The following is a 25,663-nucleotide window of genomic DNA, read 5'->3' on the forward strand; positions in this document are numbered from 1 at the left end:
TTTTTCAGACTGATTGGAATTACAGAATGGAGATGACACACTCATGGGCCACTTTATTAGGTACACCTGTATGCCTGCTCGTTAATGCAAATATCTAATCAGCCAATCATGTGGCTGCAGCTTAATGCATTAAAGCATGCAGACATGGTCAAGAAGTTCAGGTGCTGTTCAGACCATACATCAGAATGGAGAAGAAATGTGATCTAAGTGACATTGACTGGAATGATTGTTGGTGTCAGACAGGGTGGTTTGAGTATCTCAGAGACTGCTGATCTCCAGGGATTTTCATGCACAACAGCCTGTAGAATTTACAGATTGGTGCAAAAAACAAAACAAAAACATCCCGTGAGTGGCAGCGCTGTGACTTAAAATGCTTTGTTAACGAGAGATTTTAATGAGAGGTTAGAGGAGAATGGCCAGGCAGGAAGGTGACAGTAACACAAATAATGAAGTATTTCAACAGCGGTGTGCAGAAGAACTGGTGTTTTTCAGACTGATTGGAATTACACAATGAATACACATTGAATGTGGAAGTGGATGGGTTACAGCTGCAGAACATACACTCATATTATTAGATACATGGGATTCCCTCGGTGTCAATATTAGAGGCACAGGTGTTTTTGTGCAATAATTGCCTTGACCTGGCTACACAAGTTTTGGTTTGCAAAAACTTTGTAAAAGATCTGTCACTTGGAAATGTAACCTGTAATGAAGAGATAGTAAATGACTTCAGATAAAATTTGCCACAATAGTAGGCACATTCCATTAAAACTGTCAGTATGGCTTTAGGAGTGCCTCTAGTCAGATAGAATTGCTCTTGATATCATGGAATCCCAGAGCTAAGCACAGTGATTGGTTTGAGCTCTACTGCAGTGCAGCACAAGAACAGGACCTTTGGCCCAAAACATCGTGTCAAAGTAATTTCATTAGTAATCAAATGACCAACTAGACTAATGCTTACATAATGTCCATATGCTTCCATTTCCTGCATATTCACCTGCCTATCGAAGAAACTCTTGAAAGCTTCCATTGCATTTGCCTCCAACACCTCCCCAGCACTCCCCACCCTCTGTGTAAAAGCATCCACCCAGCACGCCCCTTTGAACTTAACCCCGTCTCGCCTCAAAAGCTCTGGGGGAGAAAGATACCAGCTGCCTACACTATTTATGTCTCTCATAATCTTATAAATATTTATATATATCCCCCTCAGACTTTGGAACTCCAGGTAAAACAACTCAAGTCTGTCCATAATCTAGACGCCATTCTGCTAAACCTCTTCTGCGACCTCTCCAAAGCTTCAACATTCGCCCTATAATGGGGCAACTAAAACTTCAGCTGTGACCGAACTTGAGCTTTGTAAAGCTGCAGCATAACGTCCTGACTCTTGAGCTCACTTCCTGAACTAATAAAGACAAGCATGCCATATATCTTCTTAACCACACTATCAACCTGTGTAGACAGTAACAGGTAGCAGGCAAATTAGCACGGTCCACATCCTACTCCTTGGTAAACACAGTTCAAAGTACTCTTTAGGACCTCACCTACATCCTCTACATCCAAGCACATATTCTCTCCTTTATCCTTGACTTGTCATCCCAGCTCCCTAGTTATCCTCTTGCCCTTGATGTATGTACAGAATGCCTTGGGATCCTCTTTGACTACTTGCGAAGTAGTTTCCCGTGCTCCTTCTGGCATTCCTAATTCCCTTCTTGATTTCCGTTCTGGTTTCTTTATAATCCTGTAAAGCTCTGGTTGATTTTAGTTTCCTAAACCTTACATCCACTTCTTTTCACTTCTTGACTAAGTTCACCATGGCACTTGACTTCCAAGGTTCCCTTACCATGCCATCTTTGTCCTTCCTTCTAACTGGATTACCCAGCACCTGCCCTGTACTCTGTGCAGTTACTTGTAATAAACTTCCACATGTCAAAAGTGGACTTGCCTAAAAACAGCTGCTCCCAATGAACCCTTCTTAGTTCCTGCCTGACATACTCGTAATTTGTCTTGCTCCAATTCAATAGGCTCCCACAAGCTCCAGAACTATTCTTATCTACAGTTATCTTAAAACTGAAGGAGTTGTGATCACTGTTCTTAACTGTTCTCCCACCAGAAGTTTAGTCACCTGGCCAGGCTCATTACTCAAAACCAGGTCCAATATGACCCCTCCTATTGTTGGACTATCTACATATCGATTTAGGAAACCCACCTGGGTGCACCTAACCTTTTGCCCCATCTAAATCCCTTTTTCACAAAGGGGGTCCCAGTCTATATTCGGGAAGTTGAAGTCAGCCACAACAACAACTCTTGTTTTTACACCTTTCCTTAATCTGCCTGCACACCTGTTCTTCAATGTCCTGATAGCTATCAGGGGAATGCGTAGTACAATCTCATCAGAGTAGTTGCACCCTTCCTATCTTTCAGTTCTATCCATCGAGAGTTGTTGAATCCTCCATTATGTCCTTTCTGAATGCAGCAGTGATATTATCCCTGATTAATAACACACCTTCCCTCCCCCACCCCCAATTTGATCCTTTCTGCCACCTTTTCTAAAGCATCCAAACCCATGCAACATTCAGCATCCATTCCTGTCTCTCACACAGCCAAGTCTACAACATCATCGTTCCAAATAGTATTCCTAACATTAAAATATAGACACTTCAACTGGTCCATTCCATTCTGTCTGTTACCTTGCTCCTTGCCTGTTCTTACTGTGGTCATGACATCCGGATTTCTGGTTCCTGTCCTCCTGCTAAACTAGTTTAAACCTTCCTGTGTAGTAGTAGTGATCCTCCCAGCCAGGGTATTGGGTTCCCTCCAGTTCAGATGCAACCTGTCACTCTTGTAACCATCACCCCTGCCCTGGAAGAAGTTCTAATAATCCAAAACCTGAAACTTTGTCCCCCACACCAATTCTTCAGCCACTGATTGGTCTGTTCTTTCTTACTATTCCTGTCTTGACTAGCACACGGCACTGGGAGCAATCCAGAGATTATCCAGAGGAGTTGCACAGACTGAGGTCAGGATTTTTTGAGGTATATGTTCACTCCAGGACCTATGGCCTGGTTTCTGGTACAACTGATGTTTTGCAGCCAGATGTTGAGGGACTTCGTTCACTGACTAGAAGCTACTGAGGAATGTTTTTCAACAGAAAATCTGGTTTATAAATAATCTGAACCAGAAAGATTCAGGTTGGAAGCCACATGTTAGTGATGTGAGTAATAAGCAGATTCTTTGTAAAAGGACCTTCCAAGAAAAAATGATCTCTTCTTAAAAGTTGATGTGTAGATGCACATGTGTATAATTGATCAATGACACCAACACAATCTTCTTTCTAGGAAAGGTATTTTTTAATAAATTAAGGAGTAAAATTCAACTGAATATTTTATTTAAAGACTAATTAGTTATGATTCTGATTCCATTAAATTCTGTGTTATTTTCATAACTGATGTACATGCATGCTCATTAAAATTTGGCCAGATTATTCTCCTGATGGTTTACAGTTCATTTCTTTTGCTTCCAGTGGCATCTATTCAGATGGAGTGAATATGTCAGATTAGGCTATAAGACAAAGTCCCAGCCTTGTAAGATGAACCTGCTTTATTCATTCCATTAAACCTATTGTTGTAGTCATAGCATTGGTTGCAAAAAGATACATTTTCCATGTAACTCTCTTACTGTGATGCTGGCAGAATACTTGTTTATCAATTACTCGGAATAGACGTTTTTAGAATTTTGCTCCCTTTGATGACTCAAGTCATGTTTGAGTGCATTGCTCACAGCCTGAGAGGTTAGCAATGTTTCAGGACTCCAAGCAGAGATCGGTTTTCAGCTATCAGCAGGCTCCCTCATGATGGCTTCATTACATACAATGGTATAATTTACCGGAAATTCAACTCTATTAGTCATGCAAAATGTCTATGTACTAAGTATAATCTATAATGGCTGCTTTTGGAATGGTGGTTCTATCCAAGAAGTCTTACAGAAAGCAAGGGGGAAAATTCTATTTTTATCTTTAAACTTTGTACTGAAAATCAACAAATTTGGAACAGCTACTTTGGTTGAACTCCACTATGCATGGCGTGTCACACGTCTTTCCAATGTAACAGCACATTGATGATTTGACTTCCAGATTAGCACGTTAAGAAGGATAATTTGTTTTTGCTTAAATCTTGTCTTCCGAAGACAGATTTTCAGAATGATTACCATTGCAGTATTGTCTAAATGTCAATTAATATAACTTCCGGACAATTCTTTGCCCGGTTTTCTTTTGAAGGTGGGTTTATCTGAAGAGACACTTTGCAGGGAACCGGCAACCTTCTGAAGCTTCACATTTAGTTTGTAAAGATGGATCTGCATTGCTTAAGAATATATCAGAGGATGCCAGCTGAAGCTGATTGTGTCCTATCTCAACATTAACCTGCAAGCCATCTTTAGCAGAGCAACAGACACAAAATGCTGGAGGAACCCAGCCAGCGTCTGTGGAAAACAGAACAGTCAACGTTTCAGACCGAGATCCTTCAGCAGGACTGGAGAAAAGATGAGGAGTCAGAGTTAGAAGGTGGGGAAGGGGAGGAAGAAACACAAGATGATAGGTAAAACCAGGAGGGGTGAAGTGAAGAGCTGGGAAGTTGATTGGTGAAAGAGATAACAGGGCTGGAGAAGGGGGCATCTGATAAGAGAGGAGAGAAGGCCATGGAAGAAAGGAAAGAGGGAGGAGCACTAGAGGGAGATGGTAGGCAGATAAGGAGATAAGGTGAGAGAGGGAAAAGGGGAATGGTGTAGGGGGGGCATTATTGAAAATTTGAGAAATTGATGTTCATGCCATCAGTTTGGAGGCGACCCTGATGGAATATAAGGTGTTGCTCCTCCAGCCTGAGTGTTGCCTCATCTCGACAGTGGAGGTGGCCATAGATGGATGTGTTGGAATGGGAATGGGAGGTGGAATTAAAATGTGTGGCCACTGGGAGATCTCGCTCTCTTCGGTGGACGGCGTGTAAGTGCTCACCGAAGGGGTCTCCCAATTGATGTCAGGTCTCACTGATATACAGGAGGCCACAATGGGAGCACTGGATAGAGTAGATGACCCACCCCCCAAAAGATTCTTCGGTGAAGTGTCACCTCATCTGGAAGGACTGTTTGGGGCCCTGGATGGTAGCGAGAGAGAAGCTGTAGGGGTAGGTGTGTAGCACTTGTTCTGCTTAGAAGGATATGTGCCAGGAGGGAGATCATGGAGAGGGATGAATGGACAATGGTGTTGCATAGGGAGTGATCCTTGTGAAAAGCAGAAAATGGGGGCAGGGAAAGATGAGCTTGGTGATGGGATCTCGTTGGAGATGCCAGATGTTACAGAGAATTATGTGCTGGATGTGGAGGCTGGTGGGGACATAGGTGAGGATAAGAGCAACCATAACCCTGGTGAGGATGGGGTGAGGGCAAACGTATACAAAACGGAAGAGATGCAGTTGAGGGCAGCGTTGATGGTGGAGGAAGGGAAGCTCCTTTCTTTGAAGAAGGAGGACGTCTCCTTCGTTCTGGAATGAAAAGCCTCATCCTGAGAGCAGATACAGCAGTGACAGAGGAATTGAGAGAACTGGATGTGTTTTAACAAGTAACAGACTGGTAAGAGGTATAGTCCAGGTAGCTGTGAGCGTCAGGAAGCTTATAAGAGACAGTAGTAGGTAAGCTGTCTCCAGAGACAGAGACACACAAATAGAGAAAGGCAAAGGAGGTGTCAGAAATTGACCAGGTAAACTTGAGGACAGGATGGAAGTTGCAGACAAAGTCAACAAAGTTGATGAGCTCCACATGGGTGCAGGATTGCTGAATAATAATCAGAAGGTAGAATCAAGCTCATTTTAAAAAATTCTTTCCCAAATCCACAGAATAAAATCTAGAGACTGATTAAGGGAAATCTTCTGGATCTCTGAACCCTGACAAGAGTGAATCTCCTAGATTTATTTTAACATTACCTGATTAAAAGAGCCTGTGACGCAAACATTAATTTTTTGTCTCCTCTCATATATCCTTCACATAGCAGGGTATCCTTTGCTGCCTTTAGCGATTACATGCACAAAGCATCTAGGCTGGCAGTGTTCTTCAGTCAGACCTACTGTAGATGTGCAGTGCAAAAATTGATTTGGGAAAGACAAAACAAGAATTGCAGAAAGACATGTGCAAAGCAACAAGAAGCTATTAATCCACCCATCAGCTGCTGCAGTTTCTGTCAAAGCTCCTCCTTTATCAGTTAATCCTGGATTTCTGAGTCCTTCTCTGAAGGATAAAGGTCACAACGGCTTTGTTGTTATGGAGGAAAGGTGATGCCATCCCAACTTAAATCTTACATAGATTGATTAAGTGCTTTTTCTGCTTTCTATCACATTTGGCCTAGTTTAACATAAAGTAGTACAGTGCAACTGCTTTACTCCAGATTTTTTCCTCCTCCTTTTTCACACTGTCTCACAGGCCAGGAATCTTAAGACTATACATTCAGTGAGAATCAGAATCGGGTTTATTATCAATGGCATGTGTCGTGAAATTTGTTAACTTAGCAGCAGCATTACAATGCAATACATGATAATGTAGAAAGAAAAACATATGAATAAGTAAATCAATTACAGTAAATATATATGTATATTGAATAGATTGCAAAAACAGAAATAATATACATTAAAGAAGTGAGGTAGTTAGTGTTCATGGGTTCAATGTCCATTTAGGAATTGGATGGCAGAGGGGAAGAAGCTGTTCCTGAATCACTGAGTGTGTGCCTTCAGGCTTCTGTACCTCCTACCTGATGGTAACAATGAGAAATGGGCATATCCTGGGTCATGGGGGTCCTTAATAATGGATGTCGCCTTTCTGAGGCACAGCTCCTTGAAGATATCTTGGATACTACGGAGGCACGTACCCAAAATGAAAGTGACTAATTTTACAGCTTTCTGTAGCTTCCTGAGCATTTGCTCCCCCACCTCCCCCCCCATACCAGACAGCGAGGCAGCCAGTCAGAATGCTCTCTGTAGGACATCTACAGAGGTTTTTGAGGGTTCTTGGTGACAAACCAAATCTCTTCAAACTCCTATTGAAATATAGCCGCTGTCTTGCCTTCTTTATAGCTGCATCAATATGTTGGGACCAGATTAGATCCTCAGAGATCTTGACACTCAGGAACTTGAAGCTGATCACTCTCTCCACTTCTGTGAGGGTTAGTTCGTGTTTCCTTGTTTTTACCCCTCCCAAAGTCCATAATCGGCACTTTCGACTTACTGATATTGAATCCGGAGTAAATGAGAATTACTTGCCATGATCTATGTCGATAATGTGTACTTGGTGAAATCCTTTAGATTTTGATGTGTACAGAAGCAGTCTGCAGGGAAGTGGAAAAGTGGCTTTGGGAGATTTAACTATAATACCCCATACTATCTCAGTACTATTCTTAACAAGTGCTGCATCTGAATTTAATAGGTACAATGTGCCCCTCTTAACTTGATGGAGCTGAATAGATTGAATGTGTGAATATGACCTATGGTCTTACTAGTCAATACTAATCTTGATAGTGGTGATAATCATTTCAGGGTTATCATAAGAACCAAGCTTATTTATCAATATTCTTCTGGAGGACAAAGCTGCCACAGAAGGAAAGGTGTACCCTTGTGAAACCTCCACTCCAGTGCAGTGTATTGGCCTTCATCAATCGTGGAATTGAATTTAGGAGCCAAGAGGTAATGTTGCAGCTATATAGGACCGTGGTCAGACCCCACTTGGAGTACTGTGCTCAGTTCTGGTCACCTCACTATAGGAAGGATGTGGAAGCCATAGAAAGGGTGCAGAGGAGATTTACAAGGATGTTGCCTGTATTGGGGAGCATGTCTTATGAGAATAGGGTGAGTGAACTCGGCCTTTTCTCCTTGCAGCGACGGAGGATGAGAGGTGACCTGATAGAGGTGTACAAGATGATGAGAGGCATTGATCGTGTGGATAGTCAGAGGCTTTTTCTCAAGGCTGAAATGGTTGCCATAAGAGGACACAGGTTTAAGGTGCTGGGGAGTAGGTACAGAGGAGATGTCAGGGGTAAGTTTTTTACTCAGAGACTGATGAGTGTGCGGAATGGGCTGTCGGCAACGGTGGTGGAGGCGGATATGATGGGGTCTTTTAAGAGACTTTTGGACAGGCTCATGGAGCTCAGAAAAATAGAGGGCTATAGGTAAGCATATATAAGGCAGGGACATGTTTGGCACAACTTTGTCGGCCAAAGGACCTGTCTTGTGCTGTATGTTTTTTATGTTTCTATGTTTTCTATGTGTCAAAGTCCTCATGACATCAAGTGAAATATGACAAGGAACCTTGCTTCTGATTATCCGCATCTTCTTGTACCAGAATGGAGACAAACTTTGTAAATTCATTCAAAGATTAAGAAATCCCTGAGATCACTGGATGGAGCAAAGGGTGTGGGACCACAAAACATCACAAATATTATGCCTAAGACTTACACTCCAGAATTGCTAACATCCCTGGCCAAGCTGTTCCAGTGAAGATACATTACCACATACTAGGTCATACAGACAGACATACTTTATTGATCCCGAGGGAAATTGAGTTTTGTTACAGTCGCATCAACCAAGAATAGTGTAGAAATATAGCAATATAAAACCACAAATAATTAAATAATAATAAGTTAATCATGCCAAGTAGAAATAAGTCCAGGACCAGCCTATTGGCTCAGGGTGTCTGACACTCCGAGAGAGGAGTTGTGCAGTTTGATGGCCACAGGTAGGAATGACTTCCTATGACGCTCAGTGTTACATCTCGGTGGAATAAGTTTCTGGCTGAATGTACTCCTGTGCCTAACCAGTACATTATGGAGTGGATGGGAGACATTGTCCAAGATGGCATGCAACTTGGACAGCATCCTCTTTTCAGACACCACCATCAGAGAGTCCAGTTCAACCTCCACAACATCACTGGCCTTATGAATGAGTTTGTTGATTCTGTTGGTGTCTGCTACCCTCAGCCTGCTGCCCCAGCACACAACAGCAAACATGATAGCACTGGCCACCACAGACTCATAGAACATCCTCAGCATTGGGAAACAGTCATCAGTCATCCCGTATCAGTCATACGGGAAATTGCCCAAGTCACTAAAGAAAGAATAACTGCTGGCCAGACAGTCTACACTCAATGATCATTCCTGGTGAAGATGAGCTGTAATTTGAAGAAAGACTGAGCAGGTAAATGGTAAAATTGGAGGCAAGTCCATTTTATTGGGCTGGGTGGTGTTAGAGCTTATCAGATGTTGCCTGTGAATGTTTAAGCATTTCTGGGTTGGATTGGATATTTGTACCTAAGAAAGTTTTGATTTGTTAATGCGTCCGTATGGTTCCACTGATTGCAGGATAATGTTTAAATGTCTAGCATCCTGCAGATTTCTGGCATTGTGATATGTTCATTTTTAAGACCAAGTTTGAAGTTTGAGAAAAAAAAGCTTGGTCCATTAAAATTGAATGCTTCTGCCTACAGGCACACAGTCCTTTCATTTCCACTGGCTTTAGTGTGGCTGAACTGTGTGAGAAAACAAGATGTGCTGAGGATTTGAGCTTATTCCATTGCATTTCTGTGGCATGATTTCAAGGCTTTTTATTCCTATGGATTATTGTAAATGAAGTAATGATTTATTTTTCTTTTTTTCTGAAGCCACTGGCTTTCAGTGAGATCAGAAGATTAAGGTCAGTTGTGTTGTCTATTGATGTTACTGAACTTAGCAAAGACCTGTTCTCAAAGCACCCACTTCTCCTGTGAACAAAAGGGAGTGATGGGTCTGATGTGGCATTCATCAAGTGTGGTTCAGTCGGCTGCAGCAGAAGCCATGTGCCCAAATGGTTTGGCTGATCTGGAGTTCTGCTGCGGCCCACACTTGAAACTACCATTAAATCTATTTCCTTCCAGATCAAATGCTAACTTCAGGCCAGCTTCCCTTGTTAGAATGCAGAACTCCAAGGTTCCAGGTAAAGATCGTGGTGTAATTTATTTCTCAGAAGATACTGCCTCTGACCTCCATGGCCAGGACAGTCAGTGCTGTGGCAAGATCACTAACCTCAGAAGAGCGAATTCAACATAGATTTGTGGACTAATGCTGACTGTGTGGTCATGATGGAACGAAAGATGTATTAAAACAGGGAATGGCAGGAAAATCTATGTGAGATTAAAGCACACTCACCTCAGGATTTTGGAAGTGGGCAAGGATAAAAACACACGGATATGGTTCATTAGAAAGTGGAGCTTTGCCTCTCATTGCCAGATCTCGGAATGTAAAGATCACAGATCCATCTAATAACCGTAAAACACTGCTGTAAAGATTGCCTGCCTAAGTCAATGTAATAATAAATTTAAGCAACTATTTGCCTGGTTTCTGGTGAATGTATGTGTGTAGCTATATATGTGTAATTACATTGTATGAAAGTACGTATGTGAAATACAGGGAGTGCGAGAGAGTAGCTGGCTCACTCAGTGACAGCATGCATACGTATTACAGACGGCTGATGTTTACCAGATGTTTCCGAGAGTCAAGGCAAGTTTAAAGTGAGCCCCTGCAGTTGGACACTTAAGCAGTCTCTGAGAGACCCCCAGACTCTCCAGATCTACACTCTGTTCTCATATATCGCCACCAAGGAGCTGCTTTATTTCAACCTCTGTTACTAATTGAACCCTTGGGAAAATGCAGGGGAGAACTCTGATCTTGCTGATATTTTCCACCAATGTTTGTGTAACTGCACTTTCTAAACGGAATAAAGGTAAGAGCAGAGGGGTATAATATAAAGGATGATTTGATTAAGAAAAGGTTCTGTGAAAATTTCTATAAATGTAAAGTGAGTATACTGAAGAGCTGTGTTTGCATTTAAAGTCTGAAGTTATTGGGAATGGAATTTGCCTAAGCTCTGAGCACGAAGCCAGCATTAGCAAATTGGCAATCCACTTTTCATCTGCTGAGCATCAATTAGAATTTAAACCATATCAATAATGTTTTATTGTTTGTTTTGCTTCCCCATCAAGGTAAATTTCACATGATTAGGATTAGCTATAATATTTCAGTGAACTTGTTCATGTGTGTGAACAAATTAATGCCTGCTTGCTTGATTTTATGCTGGTGCATGACTGCACGTGTCATCCTGTTCGTGACCGTTTCTGGTACGTACATAGCTTGTGTGCCAAAGTACACACCAGCTTTTTCACCCTGTAAATTGATGTGTGTGTGTGTGTGTGTGTGTGTGTGCGCGCGTGTGTGTGTGTGCGCGCGCGTGTGTGTGTGTGCGCGCGTGTGTGCATGTGTGTGCGTGTGCGTGTGTGTGCGTGTGTGTGCGTGTGTGTGTGTGTGTGTGTGCGTGTGCGTGTGCGTGTGTGTGCGCGTGCGTGTGCGTGTGTGTGTGTGTGTGTGTGTGTGCGTGTGTGTGTGTGCGTGCGTGTGTGTGTGTGTGTGTGTGTGTGTGTGTGTGTGTGTGTGTGTGTCTATATTTCTTTTTGTGTTAAATCTGTAACCATGTCAAATGTTGTCTGTGTTTGTATTGAGCTCGCTGTGTCCTCATCTACCAATGTATTTGTGTAAAATAGCAACATTGAATCAACTGTCCAGTTTACATTTCTCCCAGTTTTGGCTTCCACTGAAGTTCTAGCAGATATATTTAGTTAAAAGTGCGACTCTGAACAGGCTTCAATTCTGAGCCAATGGATCTTTCCTTAAAATTAATTGTTTGCTTCATGCAGGGAGTATCAGAAGTTTTCTATCAATTCCATTGATAAGGTGTGAGTCTGCTCCCGGCTGCCATGCTTCATGCCTGTAAACTGTGTGGCAAGATGCCCCACTAATGTGATTAACTAGGCTTTGGGCCTACTCCCAACTGCTCCGGGGTTTGGGTCTAAGGAATCAGTTTGTTTGGAATGCTGTTGTTGTTGCTTCATTCTACTGTTTGCATGATTTGTTTAGTGTTTTTTTCTCTCTTTTGCTGTGGGCACTGGGTGTTGTTCTTATTTTTGTTTAACTGGGTTATTTCGGGTTCCTTGCTTTGCGACTGCCTGTAGGCAAACAAATATCAAGGCTGTCTAACTTATACATTCTTTGTTAATAAATCTTCGAATATTTTAAAAGCAATAAAGGGTTGGGTGAAGCATTCTGCTGTCTGTTCTGCATGTGTAATTAATCCAATAAAAGATGACTGTTCACCAACTTTCTTCATTAAAGATCTAAGACTAACAGCAAGATCAATCACTGGCAAACAGTTGTGTTATACATACATTAGCAGCCCCAGAGAAGATGCTGTGGGAATGTGTTGTGTTTATCTTTCGTGGAGACCTGCTATTTTTCCAGGCGAAGATGACAGGCATGCAACAGTGAATCATCGCTGCAATGGGTATCAGATCTCAGCCTGGAGCTCTGCCACAGCGTCCTGCTGTGAAACAAAGCTTCCGTCACATCAATCCTGTACCACAACATGGAGATTTTAGTCACCTTTATTTAAAAAAATATGACTAGGACTTTCACCTTTGCTCGCTATCTTTTAAACTGTAGCTTTGACAATTGTTCCAGCATTTTGAAATGCTGCCCTTCTCTGTAACTAGTTTCTGGAAGCAACTAATATTGCATAATCCTGGTTTAAAAAACTCTTGATGAAAACAGATGCTGTTAAATTGTCTGCCAGCTGGATATCCTTGTCACTGTGTGGACAGCACATTGTCCCTCTCACCAGGCACAAATGCCTGAGGCAAAAAGGAAGGTGAGTGGGAAGGCAGCAGAATTCAATGGGTGTGTTTCATTTGAATCCTGCCACTCAGATACCCAGTGGAAAGGGGCAATGGAGAGGCAGGAGAATGAGTGCCTCAGAGTTTATTTACCAGCAGGGAAAGAATATTGCACATGGTGCATCAAGAAATGAGGGAGTTTGCAAGAATTCATTCTTGTGCACTGAAGGTTATCATACGGCTCAAAAGGGCATCTCCTCTCACAAGAACCTACCAAGGACAGGTTCCATAAAGGTCATTGCTGTCTTACTGATACTTTTATAAGACCACTAGATATCGGAGTGCCCCATCGAGTCTGCTCCACCATTCTATTATGGGTGATATATTATCCCTCACAAACCCATTCTCCTGCCTTCTCCTTGTAACCATAAGACATAGGAGCAGAATTAGGCCATTTGACCCATCGGGTCAGCTCCACCATTCAATCACGGCTGATTCCTTTTTCCCCTTCTCAAACCCATTTCCCAGCCTTCTCCCCATAAACTTTGATGCTGTGTCCAATCAAGAACCTATCAAACTCTGCCTTAAACACTCCCGATCACCTGGCTTCCACATCTGCTTGTGGTAATAAATTCCACAAATTTACTACCCTCTGGCTAAAGAGGTTTATCCGCATCTGTTTTAAATAGACGCCCCTCTATCCTGAGGCTGTGCCCTCTTGTCCTAGACTCCCCTACCATGGGAAACATTCTTTCCACATCTGCTCTGTCTAGGTCTTTCAACTTTGATGAGATCCACCTCATATCCTTCTAAATTCCAGTGAGTACAGACCCAGAGCTATCAAACGTTCCTTGTAAGATAACCCTTTCATTCCCAGAATTATCATTGTGAACCTCCTCTGAACCCTCTCCAATTCCAGCACATCTTTCCCAAGGTGTGGAGCCCAGAACTAGTCACAATACTCAAGGTGAGGCCTCACCAGTGCCTTATAAAGCCTCAGCATCACATCCCTGCTCTTGTATTCTAGACCTCTTGAAATGAATGTTAACATTGTATTTGCCTTCCTCACCACCGACTCTACCTGCAAGTTAACCTTTAGGTTGTTCTGCACAAGGACTCCCAAGTCCCTTTGCATCTCAGATTTTTGGATTTTCTCCCCATTTAGAAAATGGTCTGCACATTTATTTCTACTACCAAAGTGCATAACCTTTGATGCCCTGACCAATCAAAAACCTTCAGACCTTTTAGCTTCCAAAAAACCTTCTCCCTAGTAATAGTAACTAAACTCACTTCTGCCCCGACACTTTTGAATTCCTGGTGTACTCCTAGTGTCTTCCACAGTGAAGACTGATCCAAAATACCTATTAAGTTCATCCTCATTTTCCAGTGGTACGATATCCACTCTTGCTTCTCTTTTACACTTTATATATCCGAAAAAACTTTGGATATCAAGTCAAGTCAACTTTTATTGTCATTTTGACCATAACTGCTAGTATAGTGCTTAGTAAAAATGAGACAACGTTTTTCAGGACCATGGTGTTAAATGACACAGTACAAAAAACTAGACTGAACTACGTAATAAAAAAACAACAGAGAAAGCTACACTAGACTACAGACCTACAGTGGACTGCATAAAGTGCACAAAAACAGTGCCGGCATTACAATAAATAATAAACAGGACAGTAGGGCAAGGTGTCAGTCCAGGCTTTGGGTATTGAGGAGTCTGATAGCTTGGGGGAAGAAACTGTTACATAGTCTGGTTGTGAGAGCCTGAATGCTTCGGAGCCTTTTCCCAGATGGCAGGAGGGAGAAGAGATTGTATGAGGGGTGCATGGGGTCCTTCACAATGCTGTTTCCTTTGCGGATGCAGCGTGTAGTGTAAATGTCTGTGATGGCAGAAAGAGAGACCCCGATAATCTTCTCAGCTGACCTCACTATCCGCTGCAGGGTCTTGCGATCCGAGATGGTGCAATTTACAACATCCTGGAGGTGTGTCCTTAGAGAAGGAGCACATAGTGTCCATGGGTATCTGAGGAGGAAGCCTGAGATAAGACCTCAGCTCTGGAGGGAATTAAAACTCCAGCCAGTCTTATACACTAGAGAATCCCAAATTTCTTTTTTTTAAATGAGTCATTGGTTTTACATTTGTAACAGAACTTTGTTGTGGTCGATTTTGTTCTTAACAATAGATTTGTTATGACAGAAATCTTTAATAAAAAGCTAGACATTAATGATAATCCTGAAATGAGCAGATCATTATGAAAATTCTGCTTTATTAATGTTCTTTAGAAAAGCGAAATGCTCTCATCAACAGTCTAGTCCAAACATGACTCCAGACCAGCAATGGGGTTTGTTTTTAACTCCCCCTGAAATGGCTTGTGGATGGACAATACAAAGACAGGTCTTGGCCAGAAATGTTGACTATTTATTCACTTCCATAGATGCTGCCTAGCCCGCTGAGTTCCTCTAGCATTTTGTGTGTGTTGCTCTGGATTTCCCATGTTCATGATAAGTACTACTATTGCCCATGACATCAGCATCTCATGAATGAATAAGACAACTTATAGTTTTCTAAAGCATGTGAAATTGAATTAAAATAATGAACTTGGGATGTCCTGCATGATTATGCCTAGTTGCAGTCATGTAAGAAGCACATCTACGTAAAGTCATGAGGGGTATATCAGGGTGGATGCATTCTGTCTTCTTCCCAGAGTTGGGGGGTCAAGAACAAGAAGACATAGGGAAGACTTTGCAGCAACTTAAGGTGCAACTGTTTTACACAGAGTGTGGTACCTGTGACCAGAGGACTTGGTGAGGATGTTAAGGACCCAAGTGCTGGAGTATCTGAGATCCGAGACTAGACTCCAGACACAAATTTGAGGTTGAGATGAGAGCTGGGTTCCTGACCAGGTGCTGGACGAGAATCCAAACGGAGTAAAAATTTTAAAACGCAATCACAGACTGATCTAAAATTGAGCTGACAATTGAGCACCGAAAGCTCAGGTGCTCCTTACGTATTAAAATCCTGGCACCAAAACATGGCTGTCAATTAGAAGAGAGGGCCTGAATCTTTAAAGGGGCCACACGAACTATCTATTCTCTGGAGAATCGGAGCGACTTAAGCCCCGGAAGCTGGCACATTTGGGTGCGAACTGTAGCAAGTATCCTTGTAGAACAAGCTGCCAGAGGAAGTGGTTAAGGCAGGAAGAGTAACAACTTTTACAAGACAGCTGGACAGATACATGGATAAGAAAGGTTTAGAAGGTTATAGGCCAAATGCCGGTAAATGGGACTAGATTAGATGGGCAACCTGGTCAACATAGACCAGATGGGCTGAAGGGCCTGTTTTCATGCTGTATGACTGGATGGCTCTATGCTATCTGCAAAAATTGTTTTCAGACTTCAAAACTTATGCATAATGCATAAGAAAACTGTGGTCTATGAAATTCTACCTCACTATTCTTCTATTGCATCGTTTCCTTCTGAATAAATCTAGCAGGTGTATCTTATTCCAAAGAGTACTGTGGGTAATAATCACACTGGAAGAAACTTGTCCTGACAACAGTGTGTTATTACTCTGTACCTTCGTCTATTTTTGTATATGATACAAAGAAAATAAAACTATGTTTGTTATTTCCAACAGTGAGAAGTACTTTATAATGGCTAGACTCAGATGCTAAAATAATGGCCAAGTTAATAGCTCTCTTAGATGTACAACATCTACAAATGTGAACAAAAGAAACACTACAGATGCTGGATACCAAAGCTACGCACACAAAATGCTGGATGAACTCAGCAGGCCCGGCAGCATCTATGGAAATGAATAAACAGTCGATGTTTCAGGCAGAGACTCTTCCTCAGGACTGGAAGGGAAAGAGGAAAGACTCCAGAATAAAAAGGTGGGAGGAGGGGGGAGGGGACAGTTGAAAGGTAACAGGTGAAGCCAGGTGAATAGGAAATGTAAAGGAAGTCTGATAGGAGCGGAGAGTGGACCATGGGAGAAGGGGAGGAAGGAAGGGACCTGGGGGAAAGGATAGGCGGGTGAGAAGAGGTAAAAGACTAGAGGGGGGAATAGAAGAAAAGGGGTGGGGGAGGGAAAAAACTTTTACAAGAAGGACAAATCAATATTCATGCCAACAGGTTGGAATATAAAGTCACAGTATCTCTATCTACAAATGTGGATAGATCTAGAGTTGATCAATATTTTCTATAGAAGGGGGTCATTGTGCTCCCCAAGCAATCCCATCAAATCTATCCCCACAGGTGTTTCCTTGTAACCTACTCTGTTAAAGATACAAAACACAAAAATTCTATGCTAGTTCACCATCAGTTTCACATAAACAGGAGTTTGCCGCCTGTCTCATTATCAGAAGTAATGGCATGCATATCTCTTAAAATGCAGCCACTATTATCATCGTTGTCATATGACTCCACTAGAGGCCAGGCAGAGGCACCATTTATATAATTATAAATTACTTATCACCAGGTTCAGCAAAAGCAATTGGGCCAGAAGCATCACAAATGGTGCAGTAAGCACTTAGAGCAATTAGGGACAGTGGTTGCTCTGCCTTGGTGGCAGCAGAGACTTTTATCTCATCAACTGGCATCCTCTTCAACTGGAAAATCAGGACCATTATCCATTGTCTCCTTCATTTTCCCTGAGGCTGCTGATTTGTCACACTGGGAAAATTAATAAACAAGTAAACTAAGTTATGGAAAGTCTATAATCCTTCACTTTGTTGCTGATCATTTGAATTTCTAATCATAACTAACTACAGAGCAGGAAAGTTCAAAGTTCAAAATAAACATCTTAACAAAGTCCATGTACAACTGAGATTTGCTTACTTGCGGGCTCGCTCAGTAAATCTAAGAACCGTAATAGAATCATTGCACCTAACAAGGCGATTGACCAACCAATGTGCAAAAGTCAACAAACTGCACAAATACAAAAGAGAGAAAATAATAAATAAATAAGCAAAAAGTACCTAGAACATCAAATGAAGAGTTCTTGAAGAGTCCACAGGTTGTGGGAACAGTTCAGTGCTAGGGTGAGTGAAGTTATCCCACCTGTTTCAAGAGCTTGATGGTTGAGGGGTAGTAACTGTTCCTCAACTTGGTGGTGTGAGTCCTGAGACTCATGTGCCTTCTTCCTGACAACAGCAGTAAGAAGAGAGCTTGACCTGGGTGGTAGGGGTTCCTGGTGATGCTGCTGCTTTCCTGTGACAACGCTCTGTGTGGATGTGCTCACTGATAAGGACAGCTTTACCCATGATGGACTGAGCTGTATCCACTACTTTCTGTAGTATTTTCTGTTCAAGGGCATTGGTGTTTCCATACCAGGTGGTCTGGCAGCCAGTCAATATACTCTCCAACACATGCAGTATATAGAAGTTCGTCAAATGTTTAGATGCCATGCCGAATCTTCACAAACCTCTAAGGAAGTAGAGATTCTCCTGTGCCCTCTTTATGATTGCACGTACATGCTGGGCCCAGGAGACCCTCCGAAATGATAACACTGAGGAATTTAAAGTAGCTGACCCTCTCCACCTCTGATCCTTTGATAAGGACTGGCTCATGGACTTCCAGACCTACCGTTGTCAATAATCAGCTCCTTGGTCTCACTGATACTGAGTGAGAGGCTGTTGTTGTGGCACCGCTCAGCCAGATTTTCAATCTCCCTCCTACGCGCTGATTTGTCACCATCTTTGATTCAGTCTGCGACAGTGGTGTCATCAATAAACTTAAATATGGCATTAGAGCTGTGCTAGCCTCACAGTCATAAATATAAAGTGAGTAGAGCAGGGGGCTAAGCACACAGGCTTATAGTGCACCAGTGTTGATGGAGATTGTGGAGATGTTATTGCCAATCCAAACTCACTGGGCTCTGCATGTGAGGAAATCCAGGATCCAATTGCACAAGGAGATATTGAGGCCAAAGCCTTGAAGCTTATTGATTAGTTCTGACAGGATGAGGGTATTGAATGCTGAGCTGCAGTCAATGAAGAACATCCAGATGTATGCATCTTCACTGTCCAGCTGTTCCAGAATTGAATGAAGAGCCAATGAAATGGCATCTGCTGTAGACCTGTAGTGACAGAAAGCAAATTGGAGTAGATCCAAGTCACTTCTCATGCAGGAGTTGATATGCTTCGTCAACAACCTCTCAGAACACTTCATCACCATTGAAGTAAGTGCTTCTGGATGATAGTCACTGAAGCAGGTCACCATGTTCTTCTTAGGCACCGGTATAATTGAAGCCTGCTTGAAGCAATTGGGTACCTCTGGCTGCCAAGGTAAAGATATCAGTGAACCCTCCAGGCAGCTGATCAGCACAGGTCTCTTGAACTCGGTCAGGTACCCAATGCTTTCTACAGTTCCATCCCCTTGAAGGATGCTCTGTCAGCTTCAGAGACTGAAATCACAGGGTCATCAGAAGTTATGGGAGCTTGTGAAGGTTCCACAGTGTTTTGATGGTCAAAGCGAGCATAGAAGGCATTGAGCTCATCTGGAAGTGAAGCCCTGTTATCACCTATCTCACTTGGTTTCATTTTGTAAGAGGTGATAGCATTCAAGCCCTGCCACAGCTGTCAGTGATACAAGTTTAGTTCAGGATTGCCACTTTGCCTATGAGATGGCTTTCCAGAGATTATACCAGGACCTCTTGTATCGTACTTGGTTGCTAGACCTGAAGATCACAGATTTGGCTCTGATGGTTCATTCAGGGATTCTGAATAACTTTTTTTGAGGACACACTCATCTACAGCTATCTTTATAAAGTCAATGACAACTGGGTGTACTTATTCAGGTCCTCTGTTGAATCCTGGAACATGGCCCTGTCCAGTGATTCAAAGCCATCCCATAGATGCTTCCTTTGTCTCCTGCAACCACCTCTGCTTTGCTTTTTCGCCCCTGCCTGCATGCAGGTTGGAAATTTGAGCAACGGTACATTAGGTACCCGTCAGTATAATAAGGAACACATTCCTGATGAAGGGTCTCAGTCTGAAACAACTGCTGTTTATTTCCTTCCATAGGTACTGCCTGACCTGTGGAGTTCCTCTTGTATTTTGAGTGTGTTACAGAGGACAGCATTAGCAGGAAAAACACTCAATGCTGAATTACATCTACATTTAAACATTTACATACTTTTATGCATGCCCCTTAATATTTTCCCTTAGATTTCAATAGTTTATAAATGAAGTACAATAGCAATGCTACCATGATGGCATATGTATGTTTCAATGAGTTTAAATGGATCACCTATTAAAACTAATCTTTAAAGTTAGCTTTCTCATACTTAGGATCAACAGTACAAAGTGCTGATTTGCAGACTATAGCAAGGTGATCCAAAAGAGATCAAGCCAAGTTGCTGAGATAGTGTGCAGTAGTTTAAGCAGATGAATAACAAAAGATCATGTGTTAATATCACCAAGGATTTATAAGTTCTTTATTGTTAAAGAAAGGTTGGCTAATGGCTGTATTTTTCACAACCGTTTGCTTTGCCTGGAATGGAATTACAATTGGAGAGAAGCAGAAGAATTTGGACAAAATTTCCTACGTTAAGATTGGCACATCGATTGGCAAACCTTAAAGGGTGCGTTGCCAATCATATCATTACAGGAAATTCCAGACTAGTGCTTCAGGTTCTGAATTAACCTTTTCCATTCACTTTCGCTTTCCAAGAGAATGCAAAAGGTTCGAAGAACCACTAGCCTTGTAAACACTGACCAGTGGACTGAGGGATGCACAATGGATTGAGACCTTCCACCATGTTTCAGTTTCTGGAATGACAGAAACTCAGCTGGATTACAGCTATTTATTGGAAGGAGGTGCACTTCCGTCTGAGGGCATACCACTTCTTAATCATGTCAGAATATCGCAACGTGCTGTGAATCATGTGTTACTTACTCATCCAAATGCAACTCTCCTGCATAATTAGCTCTCTGGGCTTGTGCGAGTGGCCAGGAGGTGTTGAGCTCTGAGGTTTTCAAGAGCACCTAAACTGGTTAATTGTTGCTTAATAAGAGCTGTTAATCAATTAGAATACCTAATGTTTTTTTCTCCAGCGATTCGCTCTTTAGATCATAGGGCTATAAAACATAGGAGGAGAATTAGGCCATTCATCCCATTGAGTCTGCTCTGCCATTTCATCATGGCTGATCCCGAGTCCCACTCAACCCCATTCACCTGTCTTCTCACCATATCCTTTCATCAGGAAACTATTAACTTCTGCCTTAAATATACCCCGCGGATGTGGCGTCTGTGGCAGAGCATTCCACAGATTCAATACCCTCTGGCTAAAAAAAAAAATCCCTCCTTACCTCTGTTCTAAAAGGTTGCCCCTCAATTTTGTGGCTGTGCCCTTGAGTTCTGGGTACCCCCACCACAGGAAACATCCTCTCCACATCCACCTTATCTAGTCCTTTCAACATTTTTGTAAGTTTCAATGGGATCCCCCCATTCTTCTAAATTCCAATAAGCTGCCAAATACTTCTCATATGTTAACTCTTTCATTCCCAGAATCATCCCCATGAAGTTCCCCTGGATTCTCCCCAATGACAGCACAACCTTTCAGAGATATGGGGCCAAAACTGTTGACAATACTCCAAATGCAGCCTGACTAGTGTCTTATAAAGCTTCAGCATTACCTCCTTGCTTTTATATTCTATTCCCCTTGAATAAATGGCAACGTTGCATTTGCCTGTGTTACCACAGACTCAACCTGTAAATTAACCTTCTAGGAGTCTTGCTCGTGGATCCCTAAGTCCCTCTGCACCTCTCTTGTTTGAATTCCCTCCCTATTTAGATAATAGTCTGCACGATTGTTTTTTTTGTGACCAAAATGCGTTATCATATATTTCCTAACCCGGTATTCCAGTACTAGTATTATTAAAGTGGATGCCTGATTTGCACTAAGCATGGGATCCTAGTTGTGAGAATGTTAAGCCTTGCAGTGTTGCTCGGCTGAGCAACCAATATTCTGTGGGGATTCTTATGAAGGTATTCTGGTGACCATCTCTACATCAGAGTCTGACATTCTGACACACTTGGGTTCTGACACTGTGCACCATAAACTGGAATCCTCTGTGCTGAAGCACATTTATCTCAGGTACAGTGATCCTAGCTGTACACCATTGGGACTGCAGGACACAGCCTGTCAATACAGCACGGACACCTGACAGTGATTCATCAGGAGATCAGCTTAAGGTCACTTGCTAGAGGGGTAAAGCCACTTAAAGTATGGTTGGATGAAAAGACTTTTTACTTAAAAATCCTTTAATGTTTTAACATTTTTTAAAAATTATGTAAGAATGATTAGAAACAATGGACATGATTTGCCAGAGACTCAATGAGTTTTCCAAATTTAGGTAACCATCCACTCCAGTGGGTGGTTTCTCCCCCCCCCCCCACCCCCCCCCCCCTCTGACAAACAGCCAATCTGCAAAAGAAGACCAACTGTGCAAATAAATGTAATACTGGGAAAGTGAGAAAGCAGGTAATTGTAGATGTTGAGTGTGGCGGTAACAGCGACATTACTGAGGGTTTCATTTGTGAAGCAGGAAATGGTCGGTGTTTGTGAAAGGGTGATATTACGAAGGTGAAAGGTGACCTTTCACAATGCTCGACAATAATGACTGTCTGATTCAGTCTGAGACACTGGTGGGTGACAAGGATGCAGGTGGTTCGCATTACGAGTTAATGACATGTCTTCACAATTGTTAACAGTGTCCTGCATCATGTCAAGGTTGGTGGAAAAATCTGAGGCTGTTGTTCTGTCTATTCTCCCAATGGGACCATAAAATCGTAAATGTTATTTTAAATCTGAGAAATCCAAAAACGTATGAAGTAAGTCTGCACCTACACTACATCTTCAGAGATGTAGTAATGGAAGTTTAGCCATACAATTCCAGCTCTTGTTCACCTTCCAGGAACAATCCTTGCACACGCAGGGCTTACTGCACACTTAAGGTGTATTTCCATAATGTTGGATGCCTTATAGCAGAATGCCACAGCTTGCTATGATGCTTTGGGCTCATTGTGCTGCCTAAGGCATTTTTAAAGCAGTTTCCATACTGTGCTGTATTAGACTTCTAAGTGAAGAAGATGTTAGAGAATTTGACAGATCTTACAGAATTTTGTTTTCACTGACACAACTACACTCTAAAGCAAAAGTAATGAGGGAAAGAGAAAAATAATGAAAGGAAAGGAATTAGAAAGAAAGGACAATAGGAACAACAACCATGAAACAGATAAGAACAAATAGAATTATATAGAATATCCAGCACAGAAGGCGTCCACTTGGGCTACAAGCTCTATGTCAGGATATACTATATATTTTCCAAGAGCCTCTTCCTATTTATAACATTATTAACATAATCTCCTCTTCTCTGTAAATTTGCCTATTCTCCTATTACATGTATCCATACATCTATACTTTTTAAATCAACTCTGGTGAAGTTTACTTTCTCATGGCGAGAGAGAAGGGTTCTAAATAAACGTTGTGGATGGAAAGGTGAGTGAGCTGATTAATGAGTTTGCACATGACGCAGAAACTTGGCAGAACTGTGCAGAGTGTGAAAGGTTGTCAGAGGACACAGCAATGTGTAAACTAGTAGGAAACATTGACAAAGGAATGGTAGATGGAGTTTAATTTGGACGGGTGTAAATTGTTGCACTTTAGAAGGTAAAGTGTAAAAGAAAAGTGAATGGTGGGATGTTTAGTGCATTGATGTTACAGGGTGATCCTGGGATCTAAGTCCATAGGTCCATGAAATGAAACAGTGGATCAATGACAAAAAATGTGACACCAATGACATAGATAGAAGGGGGGGGGGAGGGTATAGGGAGTTAGGGAGGAGGCTGAAGAACAGGACTTGCAAAATACTAATTTCTGGATTACTCCCAGTTCCACATGCTAGTCAGGAAAGGAAGAGGATGATAGTACAGATGAACGAGTAGCCGAGAAAGTGGTTCATGAGGGGATGGTTTCAGACTTCTGGATCATTGAGATTTCTTCTGGGGAAGGTGTGACCTGTAAAAAGGACCAGTTAGACCTGAACACAAAAGGGACCAATATCCTTGAGGGCAGGTTTGCTGGAGCTGTTGGGATGGGTTTAAGTAAATTTGGCCGGGGGATGGAAACCAGAGTGCCAGGGCTGAGGATAGAGCAGTTGGTATACAAGTCGTGTAGGGGGCTGAGGAAGAACAGGCCGATGTTAGGGTAAAATTGCAGTCAGAGGGATGAGTTGAAGTGTAACATAAGATAAAATTGAAAAGGGTGATGAATATAGGACTGAAGGTATTATATTTGAATGCACAGTGTATTATGGAATGAGGTAGATGAACTTGTGGCACAGTTAGAGATTGGCAGGTATGACACTGTGGGTATACACATTGTATCACAAGGGCAGGCAGATAGCCAGAGAGGGTGGTGTGGCACTGTTGGATACAAATGAAATCAAACCCTCAGAAAGAAGTGACACAGGAGTGGAAGGTGTAGAATCCTTGTGGGCAGAGTTAAGAAACTGCAAGGGTCAGAAGACCCTGTTGGGAGTTATATAGGAGCCTCTGAACAGTAACCAGGATGTGGGTTATAAATTACAATGGCAGATGGAAAAGGCATATAATAAGGACAATGTCACAATAGTCGTGGGGGAACTTCAAAATGCAGGAGGTTGGGAAAATCTGGTTGGTGAAGAATCCTGAAAGAGGGAATTTGCCGAATGCTTAGAAGATTAATTTTCAGAGCAGTTTGTGATTAAGCCCACTAGGACAGTCAATTCTGAATGGGGTATTGTATAATAAACCATATTTGATCAGGAAAATTAAGGTAAATGAACCCTTAGGAGGCAGTGATCATAATATGATAAATTCACCACGCAGTTTGACAGGGAGAAGATAAAGTCAGATGTATCAGTATTATAGGGGAGTAAAGGGAATTACAGAGGCATGAGAGGAGCTGGTCAAAGCTGATTGGAAGGGGATGCTATCAGGGAAGTGGGAAGTTGGAGAATTGGGAAGCTTTTAAAAAGCTACAGAAAGCAACTTAAAAAGCCATAAGGAGAGAAAAGATGAAATATGAATGTAAGCTAGCCAATAATATAAAAGAGGATACCAGAAGATTTTTTTTTCTGATATATTAAGAATAAAAGAAAAGTGAGAATGGATAACAGACACTGAAAAATAAAGTTGGAGAGGTAACAATGGGGACAACAAACGGCTGATAAACCTGATAAGTATTTTGCGTCAGTCTTCACTGTGGAAGACATTAGCAGTATACCAGAAATTTGAGAATATCGGGGGCAGAAGTGAGTGTAGTTGCTATTACGAAGGAGAAGATGCTTGGTAAACTAAAAGTTCTGAAGGTAACTAAGTCACCAGGACCAGATGGAATACACCACAGGGTACTGAAAGAGGTAACTGAAGAGATTGTGGAGTCATTAGTAATGATCTTTCAAGAATCACTAGATTCTGAAATGGTTCCAGAGGCTGGAAAATTGCAAATGTCACTCCACTCTTTAAGAAAGGTGGGAGTCAGAAGATGGAAATTATAAGCCAGTTAGCCTGACTTAAATGGTTGGGAAGATGTTGGAGCCTATTATTACGGATGAGGTTTTGGGGTACTTGAAGCTTCATTATAAAGTAGACCAAAGTCAGCATGGTTTCCTTAAGGGTTAATATTGTCTGACAAACCTGTTGGAATTTTTTGAGGAAATAACAGGCAGGATAGACTGTCGGAACTGAATCAAAGGTGGAAGATCAAAAATCTGGCTGAGTGACTTATCAACCTTTCATTCAAGGTCAGCATGACCAAGGAGCTGATTATTGTCTAAAAGAGGAAGAAACTGGACGTCCATGAGCCAGTACGTACTGGGGGAATCAGAGGTTGAGAGAGTCAGCTTTAAATTCCTTGGTGTTATAATATTAGAGTATCTGTCCTGGGTCC

The 25,663-nt window shown here is 42.1% G+C and overlaps 1 protein-coding gene across 1 annotated transcript in view; it reads left to right on the top strand.

Annotated features, from left to right (window-relative positions):
- The first annotated feature begins 293 nt into the window (after positions 1-293).
- Positions 294-25,663, top strand: part of LOC132398556 (protein FAM180A) — a 49,993-nt gene continuing 24,623 nt past the window's right edge. The window contains exon 1 of the mRNA XM_059978188.1: positions 294-10,781. Within this exon, the coding sequence (XP_059834171.1) occupies positions 10,706-10,781 (76 nt within the window). The 5' untranslated portion in view covers positions 294-10,705. The remainder of the gene's footprint in view (positions 10,782-25,663) is intronic.

The sequence above is a fragment of the Hypanus sabinus genome, chromosome 8 (genome assembly GCF_030144855.1).
Source record: "Hypanus sabinus isolate sHypSab1 chromosome 8, sHypSab1.hap1, whole genome shotgun sequence".
In the NCBI taxonomy this organism is placed as follows: Eukaryota; Metazoa; Chordata; class Chondrichthyes; order Myliobatiformes; family Dasyatidae; genus Hypanus; species Hypanus sabinus.